Source organism: Annulohypoxylon truncatum (genome assembly GCF_022578515.1).
Source record: "Annulohypoxylon truncatum strain CBS 140777 unplaced genomic scaffold F4807scaffold_32, whole genome shotgun sequence".
In the NCBI taxonomy this organism is placed as follows: Eukaryota; Fungi; Ascomycota; class Sordariomycetes; order Xylariales; family Hypoxylaceae; genus Annulohypoxylon; species Annulohypoxylon truncatum.
Genome location: NW_025953818.1, coordinates 205,662 through 222,464, shown reverse-complemented (window position 1 = coordinate 222,464; position 16,803 = coordinate 205,662). Strand labels below are relative to the sequence as shown.

Genomic DNA, 16,803 nt, shown 5'->3' with positions numbered 1-16,803 from the left:
CAATAGAAGAACGTTCTTTGGCCCTTGTAAATGCTTGCATAGCCGCAGCTTGAGCATGATGTTCAGCCGTCTCAGGGCGAATATGCTCGAGATAGACGCTTTTCGTCGAAGTCGACTTTCGACGGTCGATGCATTTGAATTTTGTACTATTTCGATGATACATGATGATTCGGGTTCGATTGGATAATATGGATATGATGGGAATAAAAAGAAAACCAAGAGACAGCCGATGAAGTCTACGAGGGAAACCAAGGGACTGAAGAATCCAAAGATTAAGATGGGCCACCTCAGAAGCTCATGTCAAATATAATCTAACCAAAAGCCACCGCTCTTCAGCGCCCAAAGATCCTGATTGGAAATGATAGGGCTGAATCACGATGAATGTATGTGATAAGATGGAATATGTGAAGATGAAGGTCAAGGTATGTTACGTGGCGGAATTCATCCAGGATGTCCTCGCCCAACTCAGATAGGGAGTAAGAGGGCATGTTAAGTTGGAAGTCGCGATAGAAGACAACTTCCCTATATAGAACATGGCTCAAGTAGATGGAAACACCATGTGTTCCTGAGGAAGGTATATATGCGAGAGCATCGTACTTTCTACAATTTTGCCACATTATGGCTGGCATCATGTTCAATAGATGGAAGGTGACGAAAAGGCGGGAGGGTTGCTCCTTCTAGCTAAGTTACTTCATAATCACTAGTATTATAATTATCTAGACAATCCACGATAGGCGTCAACTACAAATGGCATTATACATATACGCTCTACGTAAATATTACTATCAAACGCACACTGGGGGAAAGCCGAGCTACTAGACCGCTCCCTAACGACTAACGACAACGATATCATAAAATAAAAAATTCAACAAGAACACGGACATATAACACACCATATCACTGAGCAGAAGTAGTCATTAAGCGCTTATGGCAAAGAAAAGATTGCAATACGACCCATTACTATCTGAGAGGTCTAATAAACGTTACCATGCTACCGAAAGACCATTGCATCGTGTACAAGTATAGATAGGCCAAATGGCCGATTGCCCAATAAACACCGCTTCATGACCTATGCTCGATTGGAAACTTGCCAATATCCCAGGTCTAAAAAAAATACTACATGCTAGACAGGATTGCCAATCTATGCCACCTTACATACGGAGCTCCTCGAAAAACTCCTTAAGCTCCTCGTCGACGATCTCGTGGATCTTGCTGGAGAGCTTCTCGGCCTTGCCAGAGAGGGAAGAGACACCCTTGACGACAGTGCCAGAGACAACGTTGAAGTCGTGCTCAATAGCCTTCTCAAGCTCCTCAATGGAGAGAGAACCTTCAGCAGGGGTCTCGGCAACGTAGCCACCCTCAGACACGATTTGGCTGTAGTTAGAGAAACCACCACCGTTCCAGGCGAGCAGGTTGGGGGTGTCGCTGGGGATGTCAGAGAGAGCACCCTTGGTGGCGATGGTGACCATGTTGGTCTTCAGCTTCTCAGGGGTGATCTGGGCTAGACCGTACTCGGAGTCCGAGGCGGGCTGTAGGGAGAGGAAATAGGCGGTGAGACCAGCAATGTGGGGGGAAGCCATGGAGGTACCAGAGATGGTGTTGATAGCGGTCTTGCTGCCAATCCAGGTCGACTGGATGCTCAGACCAGGGCCGAAGATATCAACGCACTTGCCCCAGTTGGAGAAGTACGCACGGCTGTCATCAAGAGCACTAGCACCGACGGTGATGGCCTTGTCAGCAGCAGCGGGAGAGTACTTGCAGGCATCAGCGTTATCGTTACCGGCGGCAACGGCAAAGTGAAGACCAGCAGAAACAGCAGCGTTAACAGCCTGGTCCAAAGAGGGAGACTTGCCACCACCCAAAGACATGTTGGCGGCGGAACCCTTGAAGCCCTTGCGCGTGCCCTTCTTAGCCTTGGCGACCTGCTCCAAGTGCTGCTCAGCAGCCCACTCAACACCCTTCATGACATCGGACATAGAGCCAGAGCCGTTAGATCGGAGGACCTTGACGGCCTTGACGTGGGCCTTCTTGGCAACACCGTACTTCTTACCAGCGATAGTGCCAGAGCAGTGAGTACCGTGGCCGTTGCCATCAACATCCTCATCCCCAGTAGGGATGGTCTTGCCCCAAGATGCACGTCCCTCGAAATCAACGTGCTCGATGTTGGTACCGGTGTCGATGACGTACACATCAACACCCTCACCACCCTCGGCGGCATACAGGTACTTGTTGTAGGTGCCGAAGGAGAGTTGCTTGCGGTGAGAAATTCGGGCCAAACCCCAAGGGGCGTTCTTCTCTAGGTCCGGCTCCTCATCTCCGAGGGCGTGGACGACGGAATCCTTCTCGATGAACTCGACCTGTGATTGATGATATTAGTAAATGCGCATTTAGTTATAACTCAGAATAGATCGGCACAATAAATATCCCCGAGATACGATGAACGTGTAAGAATGGTGATGAAATTAGATGCTTACATCAGGATGTCTTCGGACCTCTTCAATGACGGAGTCATCGAAGTGACCGGCGTAGCCGAGGAATTCGGTGCCGATCTTGAGGGTGTGCTTCAGACCCTTGTAGCTGTCAACGACATCGCCGATGAGAGGGATCTGGCCTCGCTTTCGAAGCTCTAATCGCTCATCCTCGCGATCACCGTGGATCTTCTGAACCCAAGAGTGATGATCCGCTGCAGATGCTTCGGATACATGGCTCTTGAACTTGACGATGTATGAGTTGGGAACCTCTTCAGCAGTGGTAGAGGAAATGACGGGAGCGGCTCCGTGATGGATGGTCTCGTAACTGAACGATGGCGCCGCAGCGGCAGCAGCCGCCAGCGAGAGAAGAGCGATAAAGCCCCTCATATTGATGGATGTTGATGAGTGTTAGATGGTAACGACCCGATAACAGGATAGTACACTTGAGGTTCGCACGAGGGAAAGATAAGTCTACCTGCGACTCGAAAAGGGAATGGAGGAAATCACCGAAGAAAGGGAAAAACCCGAGGAATCAAGCGAATGATGCCTCAGAGTGAATAGGCCACAAAGTTGATAATTACTTTGTGATTGATGATGGAGGATTGGGATGATCAAGAGATGAGGAAGGAAGAGGAAGAAGAGAAGAAAGCTCGATGAGAGCGAAAGCGGGAAGAGATAAAGGGTGGCTGCCACAGCAATGCACCGAGCTCATAGTGGAGTTTACAGGTACAAGATGACTGTACCAGATTCTAGCCGGCTAGGGATGTACATTAAGGTACGCAGGGTACATTATGGTTCAATGGCTGCCTTCCCCAGCGTGGAGCAAGCGCAGGTGACGCACACAGCCGCCGGGCCAACCAGATAAGGACGGAAATGCTAAGACCCACCAGGACTAGCGTGACAGGCTGACCATTCCACTAGCCTAAGCCAGTTAGATGAGTATTGATGTTGGTGGTAACCCCCCGAACTTTGTGTACCCTTGTGTACCTTAAAAGACGGCAATCAATCAGTCATGCTTTACTTTGCTTTATTGAGCATATTGCGTTTCACATGCCCTCGTTTTAGTCCGTTCATGACGTGGGATGTTTCCTCTAATCGCGCCAAGGCGTTTTCGTACGTACTAAATACAACTTTGCCAATCAATGTTGTCTCACAAGAGGCATTAAGCATTCTGAAATCCAGGGACGAAGAGGTAAGATGACCGGAAAGGGTATTACGAGATAGGTATTCCGTACAGGACGTGTGTACAGTATAGGTACGATACAAATGGATTGTCCATTGATGGAGAATGGAGGCAGCTAGACAGCACTAAGGTCATCCTAATCGGTTCCGGTTCACGCGGTTGCCGATGAACACCTAAATAAGTATGGTCAACTTTTGAATCTGTTGAGTCCCGGAGGCAATTGGACATTGATAAGGACGCCACCCATCACTCGGGACCTATCTTATCAACCTTGGTACTGAACAGCCTATCAACATACCTCATACGTGTATGAGCTGCCTACAATGCATGCAGCCTTTGGACCCTGAGAATCAGATGCTACAGGTTGTTGCCACCGGTGCAAAGGACTCTATTGTTCGGAGTCTTGCTAGATAGTGCACCCTATCAAACAAATCAATTAAATCAGTTAATGTGTTTTAGTTTCTTTTGTGTTAATTTACGAAGACATTTACTGAGACAGATATTTATGCCGTATTCATAAGCAAGGCATCTTCCAAAGTTGATCTTGCGACAGTTGGAAGCTCACCTCAGATAACGATGGTATGACACAATCGAGCTAGGATTAAGATAGGAGCTTGATTGGATTAGGACCTGCTTTCCAAACGAATCCCACCATATCCAACCTCGCAGCTCCCTCGGAGCTCTGTTATCCACTCAACCTTCCGCTAGCCCTGACTGCCCTGCAAGCTCAAATTAGTGACCCGGAATCAGCTGCACCCTACTTGACTCGAAACCCATTCTTGGCGCAACGACACGTGCTCTCTTACTTGTCCAACTCCGGTCCAACTCAATTCGGCTCGAGTCTCGACAGCCTCGACTCAACAACTCTTTCCCCTTTTCCTTTTTCATCAATTTAATTAACATTAACAACACATCATCTTCATATTCATAAGCTAGATGCATATGTTACAGTGCCAAATACTTCCGATGTCTTTCGAACTACAGTTGAATTTGCTATCTAATACCAGAACTAGGGAACAATACACCCACCAAACTTCGCAAATGACCCAAAGACATGGATGGCAGCTCACCTGACTTACGACGAATCCGAATGTCTCACTCATGCTCATGCTCCCGTCATATTGTCTATCAAGGCATTATGATAATTTATTCTTAATTTTAACATATCAGATAGACCGGAGCTTTTATTTTCGGTTTATTTCAAAGTCAATAGAGCATTGCGTATTCGACTATAAGCCGATTGTACCTAAGGTATCTTGTGACGGCACGAAGAGGGAGGCATCACGAACTGTGTCATTACGCTTTGAACTCTACATGTCAGCAGACGTACGCTAGGATGTATTAATCTACAACACCATGGAAGCATTCAGATATGCAAGGTAAGGCTAGGCGTATTCTACATACTCAACGCAGCAAATCCGCATTACGCTTGTAATTAACCAAGGTATGTGAAGTATATATGTGGTGAGCACACCTGAAATCAGTTAGAGGAAAGGCACGGCTTCAACCACATTTTCTAGGGCTCCTTCGGACCTACAATCGAGTATTGTATGTCCTGGTGATAGGTAAGCATGACTTTGGCTTCGGGATGCACGACGATGAAATCGGCCGCTAAGACCGTGCCGATGATAGATAAGACGGCGATCGTGTAGTCGAGTACGGACTCGGCGTTCGGAGCGCAGGGGCCGGCGCTAGCCGTCCGGCTCCCCGAATCATCTACAAAACTACGGTGAGACTATGGTACCTGACCTAGGGCAGCTAGGGGTAAATATGTCGGTGAACTTGAGCGGGACTCGCTCCTTGCGACACCGCTGGACCTGGTGTGGGAATTCGTCCATATCCTTAAGACCCTCGTCGGATCCATCGTGAGTATGATCGCGGTCTAGCTCTGGTCAATCATTCCAGAGATTCATGGCTCCGCAATGTGGAAACCCCACGCATAGGATCCGCATTGGCTTGGTGCGTATCCGTAGTGGCGGTTTCTTCTTGGCGTAGGCGTACTTCTCGAAGAGTCGACAGAACGAACTATTGACATAACATGTAGATCAAGTTCATCTTTTTCTAAATAGATACCTACAAACGACTTGAGTGGCGTTTTTGAAGCCAGGTTCGTTGCTACCGACCATGAAGTAAGTCATTTCAAACTCGTGTTAAGTACTAAACAAGGAATCTACCCCGGGATAAGTTGCGCAGCTCCGTTTGGCTAAACACAAACGGTAGCCAATGGTGGTACCTAGTTGAACAACATTGCCCGTGAGTCCTGTTTGTCGAATTGACATTCGCATTTCCCCGAAGCCTAAGTTGCGGAGATATATGTAGGTACATGTGTGTGATACTGACGCTTTCGAGATGAGTCAAGGCAGACCTAAACTCCATAACTTAACTCCGATGACCATGAGTTTGACGCCAGTCGTCCCGGAAAGATTACGGGGTATCCTTTCAACCCAGTTCGAGGGTGAAGCCTGGATTGTGTAACGCTAGAAGATCGAATATATCACTTGCCTATTGTGAGACTAAGAGCTTTCGTCTTGTATGCATTATCTTTATTTATATCCATTATAACCATTGATACTTTAAGCTGAAGCTTATTGCGTGATCGTGGATGAGGATACTAGACTTAAGAAGCTCTTCCGCCACATAAGGTAGTTTTGGAAAATCTATCGTTGGATGATGCCCTTAGAGCGAGCTAAGATTTCGCAGCCTTTGAGGCTTTTGAAGCCCTTTTCAAAGAGCTTATGAGAGCGTATAAGTTATTTAAGATGTTATGAAGAATGAAAGGTCATTCAAAAGCTATTACGATAGAAGGAAAAGATGTGTTGATGATCATTTATCTTATAGAACCTTGAGGAAAGATGAATTGCCTTCCCTTTTTCCTTAATTAGGTGACTTTGTTAGTGGCTACAATTTTTGGCTGCGTTAACGGAATCATTTCACTACCACCTCTTTAATAGGTACCTAGGCATGTTATAAGATACCTAAAGACAAATACCCGACTCATTTAATCTATTGCATTACAAATAGATTATACTGATCTAAGGTTCTGAACGGGTATAAGATGTAAGTCATGTTTGCCTATGCGGCTCTCAATCGATGTGATTGGTGGTTCCTTGACCTACATGTCTGGCAGGGCGCAGGTATGATACGACATAACACTTAGGCTCTAAGCCTGTTTCGATCCTATTTATACATACAGCCTTGCTACGTTCAGTAGAATGTGAAGATTTCAAAGATTGGATTCCTTGGATGTTAACAAAACCTTTGCCTGTGCTATTGTGTATTGAGTTAGAGCTTGCTTCATTGAGATCTGATTAGATGCGTTAGGATAATAGACATCCATATCGGCTTTGATGCATAGCCACTATAAATAGATAGGAATTTTATAGATATCCGGGTTATGCAGTTCTAAGGTTGTGCTACGCCGCTAGGCGTCAACTAAAGGAGCTAAATGCCCAAGCCACAACGCGCGTTAGCTGATGTACCCAGGTACAAGTCCTAAGGCTGACAACTTCCAAAACTGACTGACGTCGGATTTGTTAGTTGAAAGAGCTTCGGATCCATAGGACAACAACCCTCAGTCTCATTCGTAGGATTTGGGAGGGGTTCTATGAAGTGGCTTCGAATTGCCAACTCCTAATCTACGATTCAATTCGAGATCTAGAGATCTGGAGATCTCCCAAGGCTTCCCTTGCAAACGCTCTACCGTCACAGCCCTTTGCTTCGTTCCGAACTCCGTCGCGAGAGCTGATCCGCCAACTATTCGATGCTCTCTACCGTAAACGGCAGCCTAGAACCCAACTGCTGGGTGCTAGCACGTTCAAGCTGTATAATATGAAAGAAGAATGAATTTGATTTCTCGCTCAATCTCAGTTCTTAGCCCTTAGTCGCAATCGCCATCAACGTCAAGATGTCCTTGCGGCCAAGTCGTTATCGCTCGTCCACTTCCACTTCTACTCAGCCGGCCATATCTAAAGCTACCGAAGTTCTTCAGTCCCTCCTCGATGCTATATCTTCTTCCCTTTCGACTACCTCCAGCAATGGGTACCCTACATTCGATCCATTATTAGCCCAGATACATCAGGTCCAGCAACATCTGTCCGCGACTTCCCCGCCAAGCTCCGTTCAAGATGATTTCAGGCACCTTCGCGGCTTTCATAGGTTGTTTGACGTGCTCAGGTCCTTTTCCGGCTTTTATAACTTGCAGAAGCGAAGCGACGACGAGAAGAAAAGCTTCTTCGACCTCCTCAATGCTGTCTTCGGGGTATTAGCTTCAGCTTTCCGTGGCCATCCTGGCAACCGACGGTATTTTCGCACACGGGTCGAAGGGGGTGGATGGGAAGCTTTGGAGCAAATCATAGCAAGCATTGGCCTTGGAGGAAGCGACTCAGATCTTTGGACTAGCTGCCAGTTGTTTGGGAAGCTTTTCTCTTTGGCACTCAACGATCCTGCTTTAGATCAACTATGTTGCTCTGCAGTGCTAGACGACACTACGCCCTGGGTCTTGATAGCGCCGAATGAATCCGGTACTAGTGAAGATAGCACGAAGAGCGAGGATCACGAGATTGCGCGCTTAGATGCTCAAATGGCATCGATCGAAGCGGCTATAAAAAAGACCATTAGTCCTAAGTCGACTTTACATAACTCAGAGGTCGTCCGATCGATCGTGGATTTCTGGGAATCATTACCCCGCGATAAGAAAAGTCCGGAGAATACGGCATCGTTGCTCGTGCTCAAGATATTGGCAGCCACCATAGATGCTTCCAACATTAACTTGTGTCTTGTTCATGAGACTGGTGTCTTATCTCGGTTTCTGAAGCTCGCTTTCGATGAGGCTTCACCCCTCAATGATGCCGAGCGGGAAACAGTTCTAACCCTGTGTCGATCTCTCATGCCCTTTGGTGTGAACAGACTTGTTGATGCACAAGAACTTCTACTCAGCCCCTCATTGAACTCATCCGATTTTTGCTTGGAGGTCATGCACAAATATAGCGGTCCTCCGTTTATACAATTCGACTTATCCCAATATGGACATTCATCTATCGAACTACCTAGTATAGGCCGTCCGTTCCCCCCTCAGTCGTCTGCCGGATACACATTTGCTGCTTGGATACGGATTGACCAATTTGATCCAAAATCGCATACTACAATATTCGGTGCCTTTGACTCGACCCAGACTTGTTTTGTTCTCGCGTATCTTGAAAAAGATACGCACAACTTCATTTTACAGACATCAGTAACGTCGCAACGACCCAGTGTCAGATTTAGAACCTTCACCTTTAAGGAAAGGCGATGGTATCATATCACAGTGGTCCACCGACGACCTAAGACAATGACACCCAGCAAGGCTTCTCTATATGTCAATGGCGAATTCGTTGAACAAATACGTGCTTCTTATCCTGCATCTCCGCCAATGTCGAGCGGCAGCACAGAAAGTTTTGCTTCTTTCACCTCATCAAGCAACAAGTCAATGCCCGTCCAAGCATTCTTAGGAACCCCGAGAGAGCTCTCCTCTCATATAGGTGCCGGGTTAATATTCTCCAAATGGTCTCTTGGTACGGCTCATCTTTTTGATGAGGTACTAAGCGACGATTTCCTGTCAGTACCTAGTCGACTGGGCGTTCACTACCAAGGGAATTTTCAAGATTGTCTCGGTGGTTTCCAGACTTACACGGCATCTGCTGCTTTGGGACTTCGTAACGATCTCGTTAGTACTGGAAAAGAAGATTCCGATATCATGAAAGTTATTAGAGATAAAGCAAGCCATGTGGTACCGGAGCATAAAATCCTTCTTAGCGTGTTGCCGTCCTCTGTATTTCGGGAAAAGGAGCACTTCGGAGAGTCACAGCTTTTTCGTGCTTTATCCCGTGGGCCTGCTCATACTCTTGTACAGATGGTCCTTAAGAATGGCACGGGCATAGCTATAAATACCGCATTGCCCTCGATAAACGATGCTCTTCTTCGCTCAAACGGTGTCGCAGTATTAACCGGGAACCCTATTGTTTCAACGCCCCAGTTTTTCGACGATGCCCTTTGGCAACTCGCGGGTTTCACACCACTTGCGTTGAAGCTGATCGAACGTGCTTCTTCAGCCGAAACACTAGTACGTGCTGTTGAGATGGTGTTCTTATGCATTAACTCAAGTTGGCGAAATAGCGAGGCTATGGAGAAAGATGGAGGATATGCGATATTGGGAATTCTACTAAAAGCCAAACTTGGCTATGGCAGTTCTGCAAGTGAAACTGTGACAGAGAAGCTGTCGCTTTCTGATTCTGACAGGAACAAGTTATGTTTTCAACTCCTTAGCCTCGTCTTAGGTTTTGTTGGATACAAACATCGGAATCCTCTTGACTCAGTCATCGTAAATCCTTTAGCGTATCGCATTCTCCTTGTCGACTTTGATGGCTGGAGAAAATGCGGCCCTATCGTTCAAGAGCTCTATTACAGACAATTTGTGGATTTTGCCGTTATGAGCAAGTATCACCAATACAATAATCGCAGGCTGCTTCGAATGCGTGAGTTTTTCGAGTTCTAGGTAAGTATCCCGATTTATGCTAACATAATTCCTCCAGGAATTGTAAAGAGACTCCTCGACGCCGTTAAATCAGAGCCTCTATCAGAAAGTGTATTGCCCTTTTTCATAAGTACGGTCAAGAGTCTCGTGAAGTGCAACTATAACACAGAAGTGCACCAATCACTTGCCCTCTTTATTACCTATGCTTTCCATCCTCCGTCAAGGTCTCTTCCGCGTACTCCAAAACCATCAACCCGACGGTCCTCGCATAATGTTCAATTGCGGCCATTGGTCCTGACGAATGGACCGGATGGCGACGACGAACGGCAGCTTACGAAGAGAGAAGTCGGTATCCGCTTGTTGGATGTGTATAGCCAGCTGCTATGCGAAAAGGGAAATTTAGTAATCATTCGAAAGTTTGCTAAAACTGTTACAAATAAGGTACTTGACGCTAGGCCATCGCGAAGTGATTCTAAACTGACGATGGTTCAGTGGCTTTTGTACCTCCTCACAGAAAACGATCCGGAAATTGTAGTATACGGCTGCAAGATACTGGCTAGACTTTTAGTCACGCACGGCACCGCCTATACCAACAAATTCGCGGGGAAGACTGGGGGCTTTTGCATCATGGCCCACCGCCTGAAGCGGTGGTGGGATATGTCGACTCTTTGGCCCATCTGCTTCAGCATTCTCTTCGGATACGACGTAGCAGAGATAGACTTCGAGAAGAATTTCGACTTCTTTAGCTTGTTGGAAACGTTTGGAAAGTGCAAAATTGTCAATCCCGATGCCCTTCCGATTATCACGGCTATGATTCAACATGCCCTAAAAGACATTCTCAAGGACCAAGAGGATCCTGCTTCTCCCCCTCTAGGGGATTTAAACCTGACAGAACCTAAAGTAGCTAGGCCCGAACCAGGTCTAAGGCCACGAGCGCGATCAATGTCACTTAAAAAGGAGCTAGAATCTCGCCGTAAGTCCTGTTCTATTTATTGTGGAAATTAGCTGACTTTTGTTCAAGAAACCGCCCAGCCACGAGTTGAACGCCACGCTGGTAACGGCGCTGCTCTTCAGACTGTCATTAGATTCATGGCAGATCTACATGCTCGATCTGCCGACTTCCGAGATTTTGCGCTGTCTTCCGACTATGTAAGGTTACTTCTATCTACCCTTTATCCAGCTATCGTAAGCGCAGATCCAGTCAACCCCGAAACAGAGCTTAACTCTAGGGATTCGATGCTCACTTTCGAGGGTGGCGATGTTATCATTCGTCCAGTCGGCGGGACTTCTAGCGCTGCTCCGGTGATTAGAACTGCTACGACTGACAAATCGTTACCAACCCATGGAACTACCCACCGAGGAACCCAACTACGGAAGGCCTCGTCCTTCATCCTTCTAACCTCCCAGAAGTCCTCTCAACCTAGCCTAAGCCGCCTCGTTCACGTGGTGCCCCCAAAGAAAAACTCTTCTGATCAAAATGTTGGTCATGGGTTAGTGGAAGGCATCCTCGAACTCATTATCAATGTCTTCATAGATCAGTTATTGGCGCGGAAAGAATTTCCTGGGTTCGGGTTATTTTTGAAGGTACCTCCAGGATTCCAAGAGCATCAGGCATACTTCGAGTCGTATGTGCTAAAAAGTACTATTGTTCACATGTCGACGACAATTAAGCTCGACTGGAAGACACTAAACGAGCCGAAAGTACTTACCAACATGGCTCGATTTAGCCTTCACATGGTCGAGGCAATTTTCGAGGGATGGTTCATGAACGGCACTGAATCCATGTTAGATTTCGCTGGGCTCTTATTGGAATATCTCCAGAAACCAGAAATTGCAAAAATGAAAACCGTGAGATTGTGTAGCCAGGCAGTATCGACTATTCGAGGTTCCTTTCTTAAGCTTGTTCTTTTGAGACTCTCGGAAATGGACGACCCGCAAACCACCGAGGTAGAAGCTAATTTCTCGATGGAAAAGATTCTCTACTGGCAGACGGCTGTGTTTGAATCGTTATCTCCCGACGATGATTATATGAAGCTTTTTTGGTATCAGCTCTACACTAAATTAGTTGATGCTAGGCCAGCTGTACGTTTCGCTGCTGTTAATCTTTGGCGCATCATGCTCGTCCAGAAACCCGCGGAATGCCTATCGTTGTTCCGATTATTCATGACCTCGGATCAAACTCAACTGGCAATGGACTTTCAAAAATTAACGGAGCTCGACACGGACACTTTCATTGACTGGGTGGATGGGCATCGACCTTCACTTGACGCACTGTTTTACGGTGGCATTTCGCGGACTTGGGAAGAGTTCGTCGGAGTTGAAAATCAACGCACATTAGAAACAGCCAAATCGCGACTGACAAAACGAAAGGAAATTTTGAAACGATGGCATTCGGAGATGGTGGAGCGAGACAATATTTTGCTGCGTCATGACATGGCCAACTCCGCCTGGATGAAGTCCATATATGCCTCTGAGCATTTTAAGCACCAGCGCCTCATGCAAGACCAACAGGACGATGTTACTTTCTTTTCATCTTCATTTTTAAAGATGCAAAGAGACCTTGATCGGCCGGGAGCCGTACTATACACGCCGAAGCCTACGAAATGGAAACTTGATAGAACCGAAGGTCGCAATCGCATGCGTCTAAGACTCTTGCCGGACCTCACTACCGACCACGACCAGTACCAACCAAAGCGAAGGACGATGGATCCACCCTCGGCACCCGCCCCCAAGCCGGATACAACTGTTTCTCCTGCGCCAATAAAAGCTACGCCACCATCTATGGCACACGGGCAGATCAGTAGCCATGGCGAAGGCGCCGAGGATGATGTGGATAGTCCACCGACTGATGCGCAATCTGGTGCTGAATCTGCAAAGCCGGCCATCCCCGAGGACGACTTCGAGATGGTTGATGACCCATACGATCAAGCCGACGACGGGTTTGAAGATAAGAATCGGAGAGTGATGAGGCGTCTACAGTCAGGCGACGCCGTGCAGCAAGTTTACAACGTGTCTCGTGTCATTGGTCTAGAGGCGTTCGAGGGCATTCTTCTAGTTGGGAAGAATGCTCTATATATAATGGACAGCTTCTTCCAGTGTGCGGATGGAGAGATAGTCAACGTCTGGGAAGCGCCAACTGAGGAGCGTGACCCATTTTCTCAAATCATCACTGGGGAGAAATCTAGTGAAAGCCACCAGACAACAAGCCGTAGTGCTCAAGACTCTCGTAGCTGGAATTGGCAAGACGTCATAAGTATATCGAAACGTCGGTTTTTGTTTCGCGACGTGGCTATCGAAATCTTCTTCACGGATGGCCGCAGTTATCTCTTAACCGCTAGAAATCCTACGATGAGAGACGAAGTTTTTGCCAGACTCAGTAATAAGACTCCGCATACCGCAGGCGCAAGCTCGTTACCAAATCCTGAGGATGCCTGGCGTTTAGAATCACTCAAGGTTTTCGAAGAATCCGCTCCAACATTTGGATCAAAGTTTGGCAGCATTTTCAACTCATCTCCTTGGAATCCTCTCATGCGACGATGGCAGAAAGGCGAGATTTCCAACTTCCACTACTTAATGCTCGTCAACACAATGGCGGGTCGCACATTCAACGACTTAACGCAATACCCAGTGTTCCCATGGGTTCTGGCTGACTATACCAGCGAGGAGTTGGATCTAAATAATCCTACCACATTCCGAGATCTGTCGAAGCCTATGGGTGCGCAAACTGCACGGCGTCAGTCTGACTACCAATCTAGGTATACAAGTCTAGCTGAGATTGGTGAGACGCCGTTCCACTATGGGACGCATTACTCATCTGCCATGATTGTCGCATCGTACCTAATCCGATTACCTCCTTTCGTGCAATCCTTCATCCTCCTACAAGGCGGTTCTTTCGATCACGCGGACCGACTTTTCTTTTCGATCGAAGGATCGTGGAAGTCGGCATCTCAAGACAACGGATCTGATGTACGGGAACTCATACCCGAATTTTTCTATCTCCCTGACTTTTTGACGAACGTCAACGGATATAACTTCGGTGATCGCCAAGGTTCTGCTGGGAGAGTGAACCACGTTGAATTACCCCCATGGGCGAAAGGAGACCCGAAAATATTTATCGCAAAGCATCGCGAGGCACTAGAGAGTCCTTACGTCAGCCAACATCTTCATCTATGGATTGACTTGATATTCGGCAATAAACAGCGAGGCGAGGCTGCTGTGGAGAATCTGAACGTATTCCACTATCTCTCGTACTATGGGGCTAAAGATCTCGACAACATCACCGATTCGAATGAGCGACACGCCACCACTAGTATCATCCACAATTTCGGTCAGACGCCTCATCAAGTCTTCACCAAACCCCATCCGGCTCGGGAGAGTTTCGCATATCCAGCGAGGAGGCTAGATACGGGTAGTCATTCTCTTGCAAGAATACCTTATCCTCTCCTGGAAAGTCGCGAACGGGTATCCTCACTTATCTATTCGCCAAGGCAAGATCGCATGCTTTGCTCATCTCCATTCCGCCTCAATCTGCCCCCCTTCTTTGATAAGTGCCTTGAATGGGGTTATGCAGATAACAGTCTACGATTCTTTTACACGGAAAACCGCAAGAGCGCCGGGGTTAGCGAAAACTTGCACATTGGCCAAATATCCTGTGTCGTCATCGCGGATTCCAAGACGTTAATCACTGCTGGTGAAGACTGTGTCGTGTCCGTGTTTACCATCCATACTGCATCCGGTAAGCCCGTCGAATTGCAACACCGGTCTTCCCTCTTCGGACACAAGACACCCGTTACGACAATCGCCGTGTCCAAGGCTTTCAGCACCCTAGTGACGGTTTCCGGAGACGGGCACGCCTTCCTCTGGGACCTAAACCGGCTCGAATTCGTGCGAAAGCTGCCAAGCACGCGGGCTGTGGAGTGCGCGCGCATCAACGACGTGTCGGGCGAGATCATGCTGTGCTCGGGCCCCAACGTGGCACTCTATACAATCAACGGCGACCTGATGCTCGACCAGAGCGTATGCATCGACCACGATGACTACGTGTACTCGTGCGCCTTCTACGAAGGTTCCGGGAACGAGTGGCTAGAAAACTACCTCATCTTCACGGGACATAGACGGGGACGGGTCAATATCTGGAAAAGGGTTGTTAAGGATGGCAAATGGGAATTGGAACTGGTGAGACGGCTGGACCATATCGACACGCGGAGCGATACGGGTGCGAATTCGGAGGCTGCGATCACGTGTATCACGCCCATGCCACAATTGGTGTATACGGGTGACGACGATGGGAGAGTGGTAAGTTGACACATCCCCTAAAACCAATAATCACATCAATACTAACCATAACAGTACGAATGGAACTTGATCCAAAGGGAGAGATAGAGTCTCGACTATCGTACAAAAAGCCCGTCTTCAGCCGCAAAGTTTTGGGAGATGCGGTCGAGTAGTTCTTGTCCATAGACTGGCGTGGCGTTTGTCGTTTAAGATTCACATTGAACTTCTAGGAGACGAGAGAGGAGCATGCGATGACTTGTTATGACGGGAGATGGAGGCTTTTATCACTTGCGTGGGTAAACCATCTTAGGGTGTGCTGTGCTGTTTTGGTTTCCAGGATAGAACTACCTGCTTAGATTAGGACTGGAGACTGGAGTCTACGTTATGGTGTGGCGCTGGTCGTGGCAGACAGATTAAAAATCAAGAAACAAATACACGAACGAACGAAACGGGTTGGTTGGCTGATTGGTTGATTGATTGATTGGTCAATATTTGATGAAGCTCCCGTGTCTATGAAGTTCGTGCTTTTTTGTTCTACTCCTTCTATGAGGATTACTGTGCAACACTTCCCTTTCCTCGTTTTGCTCCATGCCTCTGATATGCCTTGTGTTCAACCGAGAGACGTGAAGGGTGCTCTTCGTATGTACATTTGTTTAGCCTACAGATCTGTGACCTGATCCGTAATACCTAGTGGCCAATCTTTCCTACCCCGCCGTTATGCGTGCGGTTTATTCGTCGTCGTAACCGGTGAGCTTCTTTCTCGGGCCGGCGGGGACTGTTAGGTTTAGTTGTATTAGCATCGCGTTCTTATCCATCCAATTTCTTCTTGTCTAACCCAACTACTTTCTCATATAGTAGTCTACTATGTAGACATATATAAGAGAGGCAGGCGGACCGGCTTAGCGGATCATAAGAAGTAGAAAGAACATACTGGGATATGTCAACGGCACCGGCGGCGTCCGCTGGTAGCCGAGCCTCTCTAGGATGGGCGGCACGGTCAGGACCATGATGGGCCCGACGGCGCCCAGCACACACGACCAGAAGTACGCGGGGCTGTTGCGGGCGGCCCAGCGGCAGTACTTCAGCGGGCCGGCGTAGAAATGGGGGGGTGGGCTGCCGCCAGTTGGTCCGGCCATGGTTGAAATGTTTGATGTTGCTTCTGTTCGGGATATTCGGGTGCCTAGATGCTGAGTATTGTGAGAAAGGTTGTTAATAGAGCGGGTTGTGGACGTACGTACAGTTTGGCAATTGACGGGTGGATGGTGGGATGTTTAAAGTGGCCGTGGATTTGGTGAAGCTTTGAGGTGAGGTTAATAGCTCTATGATTATTGGACGTTGGGATATGACATTGGTGGTCTGTGCATTTG

General features: G+C 47.7%; 3 protein-coding genes across 3 annotated transcripts; 1 reads left to right on the top strand and 2 right to left on the bottom strand.

Moving 5' to 3' along the window:
- Nucleotides 1-899: 899 nt before the first annotated feature.
- F4807DRAFT_437983 (serine protease 2) lies at nucleotides 900-3,193 on the bottom strand. Its single transcript, XM_047999091.1, has 2 exons — nucleotides 2,475-3,193; nucleotides 900-2,357 (listed from the first exon to the last, which is right to left on the bottom strand). Exons 1-2 carry the CDS (start codon nucleotides 2,856-2,858, stop codon nucleotides 1,152-1,154), a joined length of 1,590 nt encoding a protein of 529 aa, XP_047851232.1. The 5' UTR covers nucleotides 2,859-3,193; the 3' UTR covers nucleotides 900-1,151.
- A 3,955-nt stretch (nucleotides 3,194-7,148) lies between these two features.
- On the top strand, nucleotides 7,149-15,889 carry F4807DRAFT_437979 (beach-domain-containing protein). Its single transcript, XM_047999090.1, has 5 exons — nucleotides 7,149-10,163; nucleotides 10,221-10,603; nucleotides 10,655-11,135; nucleotides 11,184-15,457; nucleotides 15,512-15,889. Exons 1-5 carry the CDS (start codon nucleotides 7,559-7,561, stop codon nucleotides 15,542-15,544), a joined length of 7,776 nt encoding a protein of 2,591 aa, XP_047851231.1. The 5' UTR covers nucleotides 7,149-7,558; the 3' UTR covers nucleotides 15,545-15,889.
- Nucleotides 15,890-16,798, bottom strand: F4807DRAFT_437976 (NADH-ubiquinone oxidoreductase 9.5 kDa subunit). The gene is made up of 3 exons (XM_047999089.1): nucleotides 16,675-16,798; nucleotides 16,368-16,623; nucleotides 15,890-16,211 (listed from the first exon to the last, which is right to left on the bottom strand). The coding sequence occupies exons 2-3, from the start codon at nucleotides 16,570-16,572 to the stop codon at nucleotides 16,165-16,167; spliced, it is 252 nt and encodes an 83-aa protein (XP_047851230.1). The 5' UTR covers nucleotides 16,573-16,623; nucleotides 16,675-16,798; the 3' UTR covers nucleotides 15,890-16,164.
- Nucleotides 16,799-16,803: the final 5 nt, after the last annotated feature.

Excerpts from the sequence above, each read along its gene's own strand:
- F4807DRAFT_437983 (XM_047999091.1), bottom strand. The coding sequence starts at position 2,858 with ATGAGGGGCTTTATCGCTCTTCTCTCGCTGGCGGCTGCTGCCGCTGCG. Across the intron at positions 2,358-2,474 it reads AGGTCCGAAGACATCCTGAT|GTCGAGTTCATCGAGAAGGA; the intron begins GTAAGCATCTAA and ends CATCAATCACAG.
- F4807DRAFT_437979 (XM_047999090.1), top strand. The coding sequence starts at position 7,559 with ATGTCCTTGCGGCCAAGTCGTTATCGCTCGTCCACTTCCACTTCTACT. Across the intron at positions 10,604-10,654 it reads CTAAAACTGTTACAAATAAG|TGGCTTTTGTACCTCCTCAC; the intron begins GTACTTGACGCT and ends ACGATGGTTCAG. Across the intron at positions 15,458-15,511 it reads GTGACGACGATGGGAGAGTG|TACGAATGGAACTTGATCCA; the intron begins GTAAGTTGACAC and ends TAACCATAACAG.
- F4807DRAFT_437976 (XM_047999089.1), bottom strand. The coding sequence starts at position 16,572 with ATGGCCGGACCAACTGGCGGCAGCCCACCCCCCCATTTCTACGCCGGC. Across the intron at positions 16,212-16,367 it reads GGTGCCGTTGACATATCCCA|TCCCCGCCGGCCCGAGAAAG; the intron begins GTATGTTCTTTC and ends TAAACCTAACAG.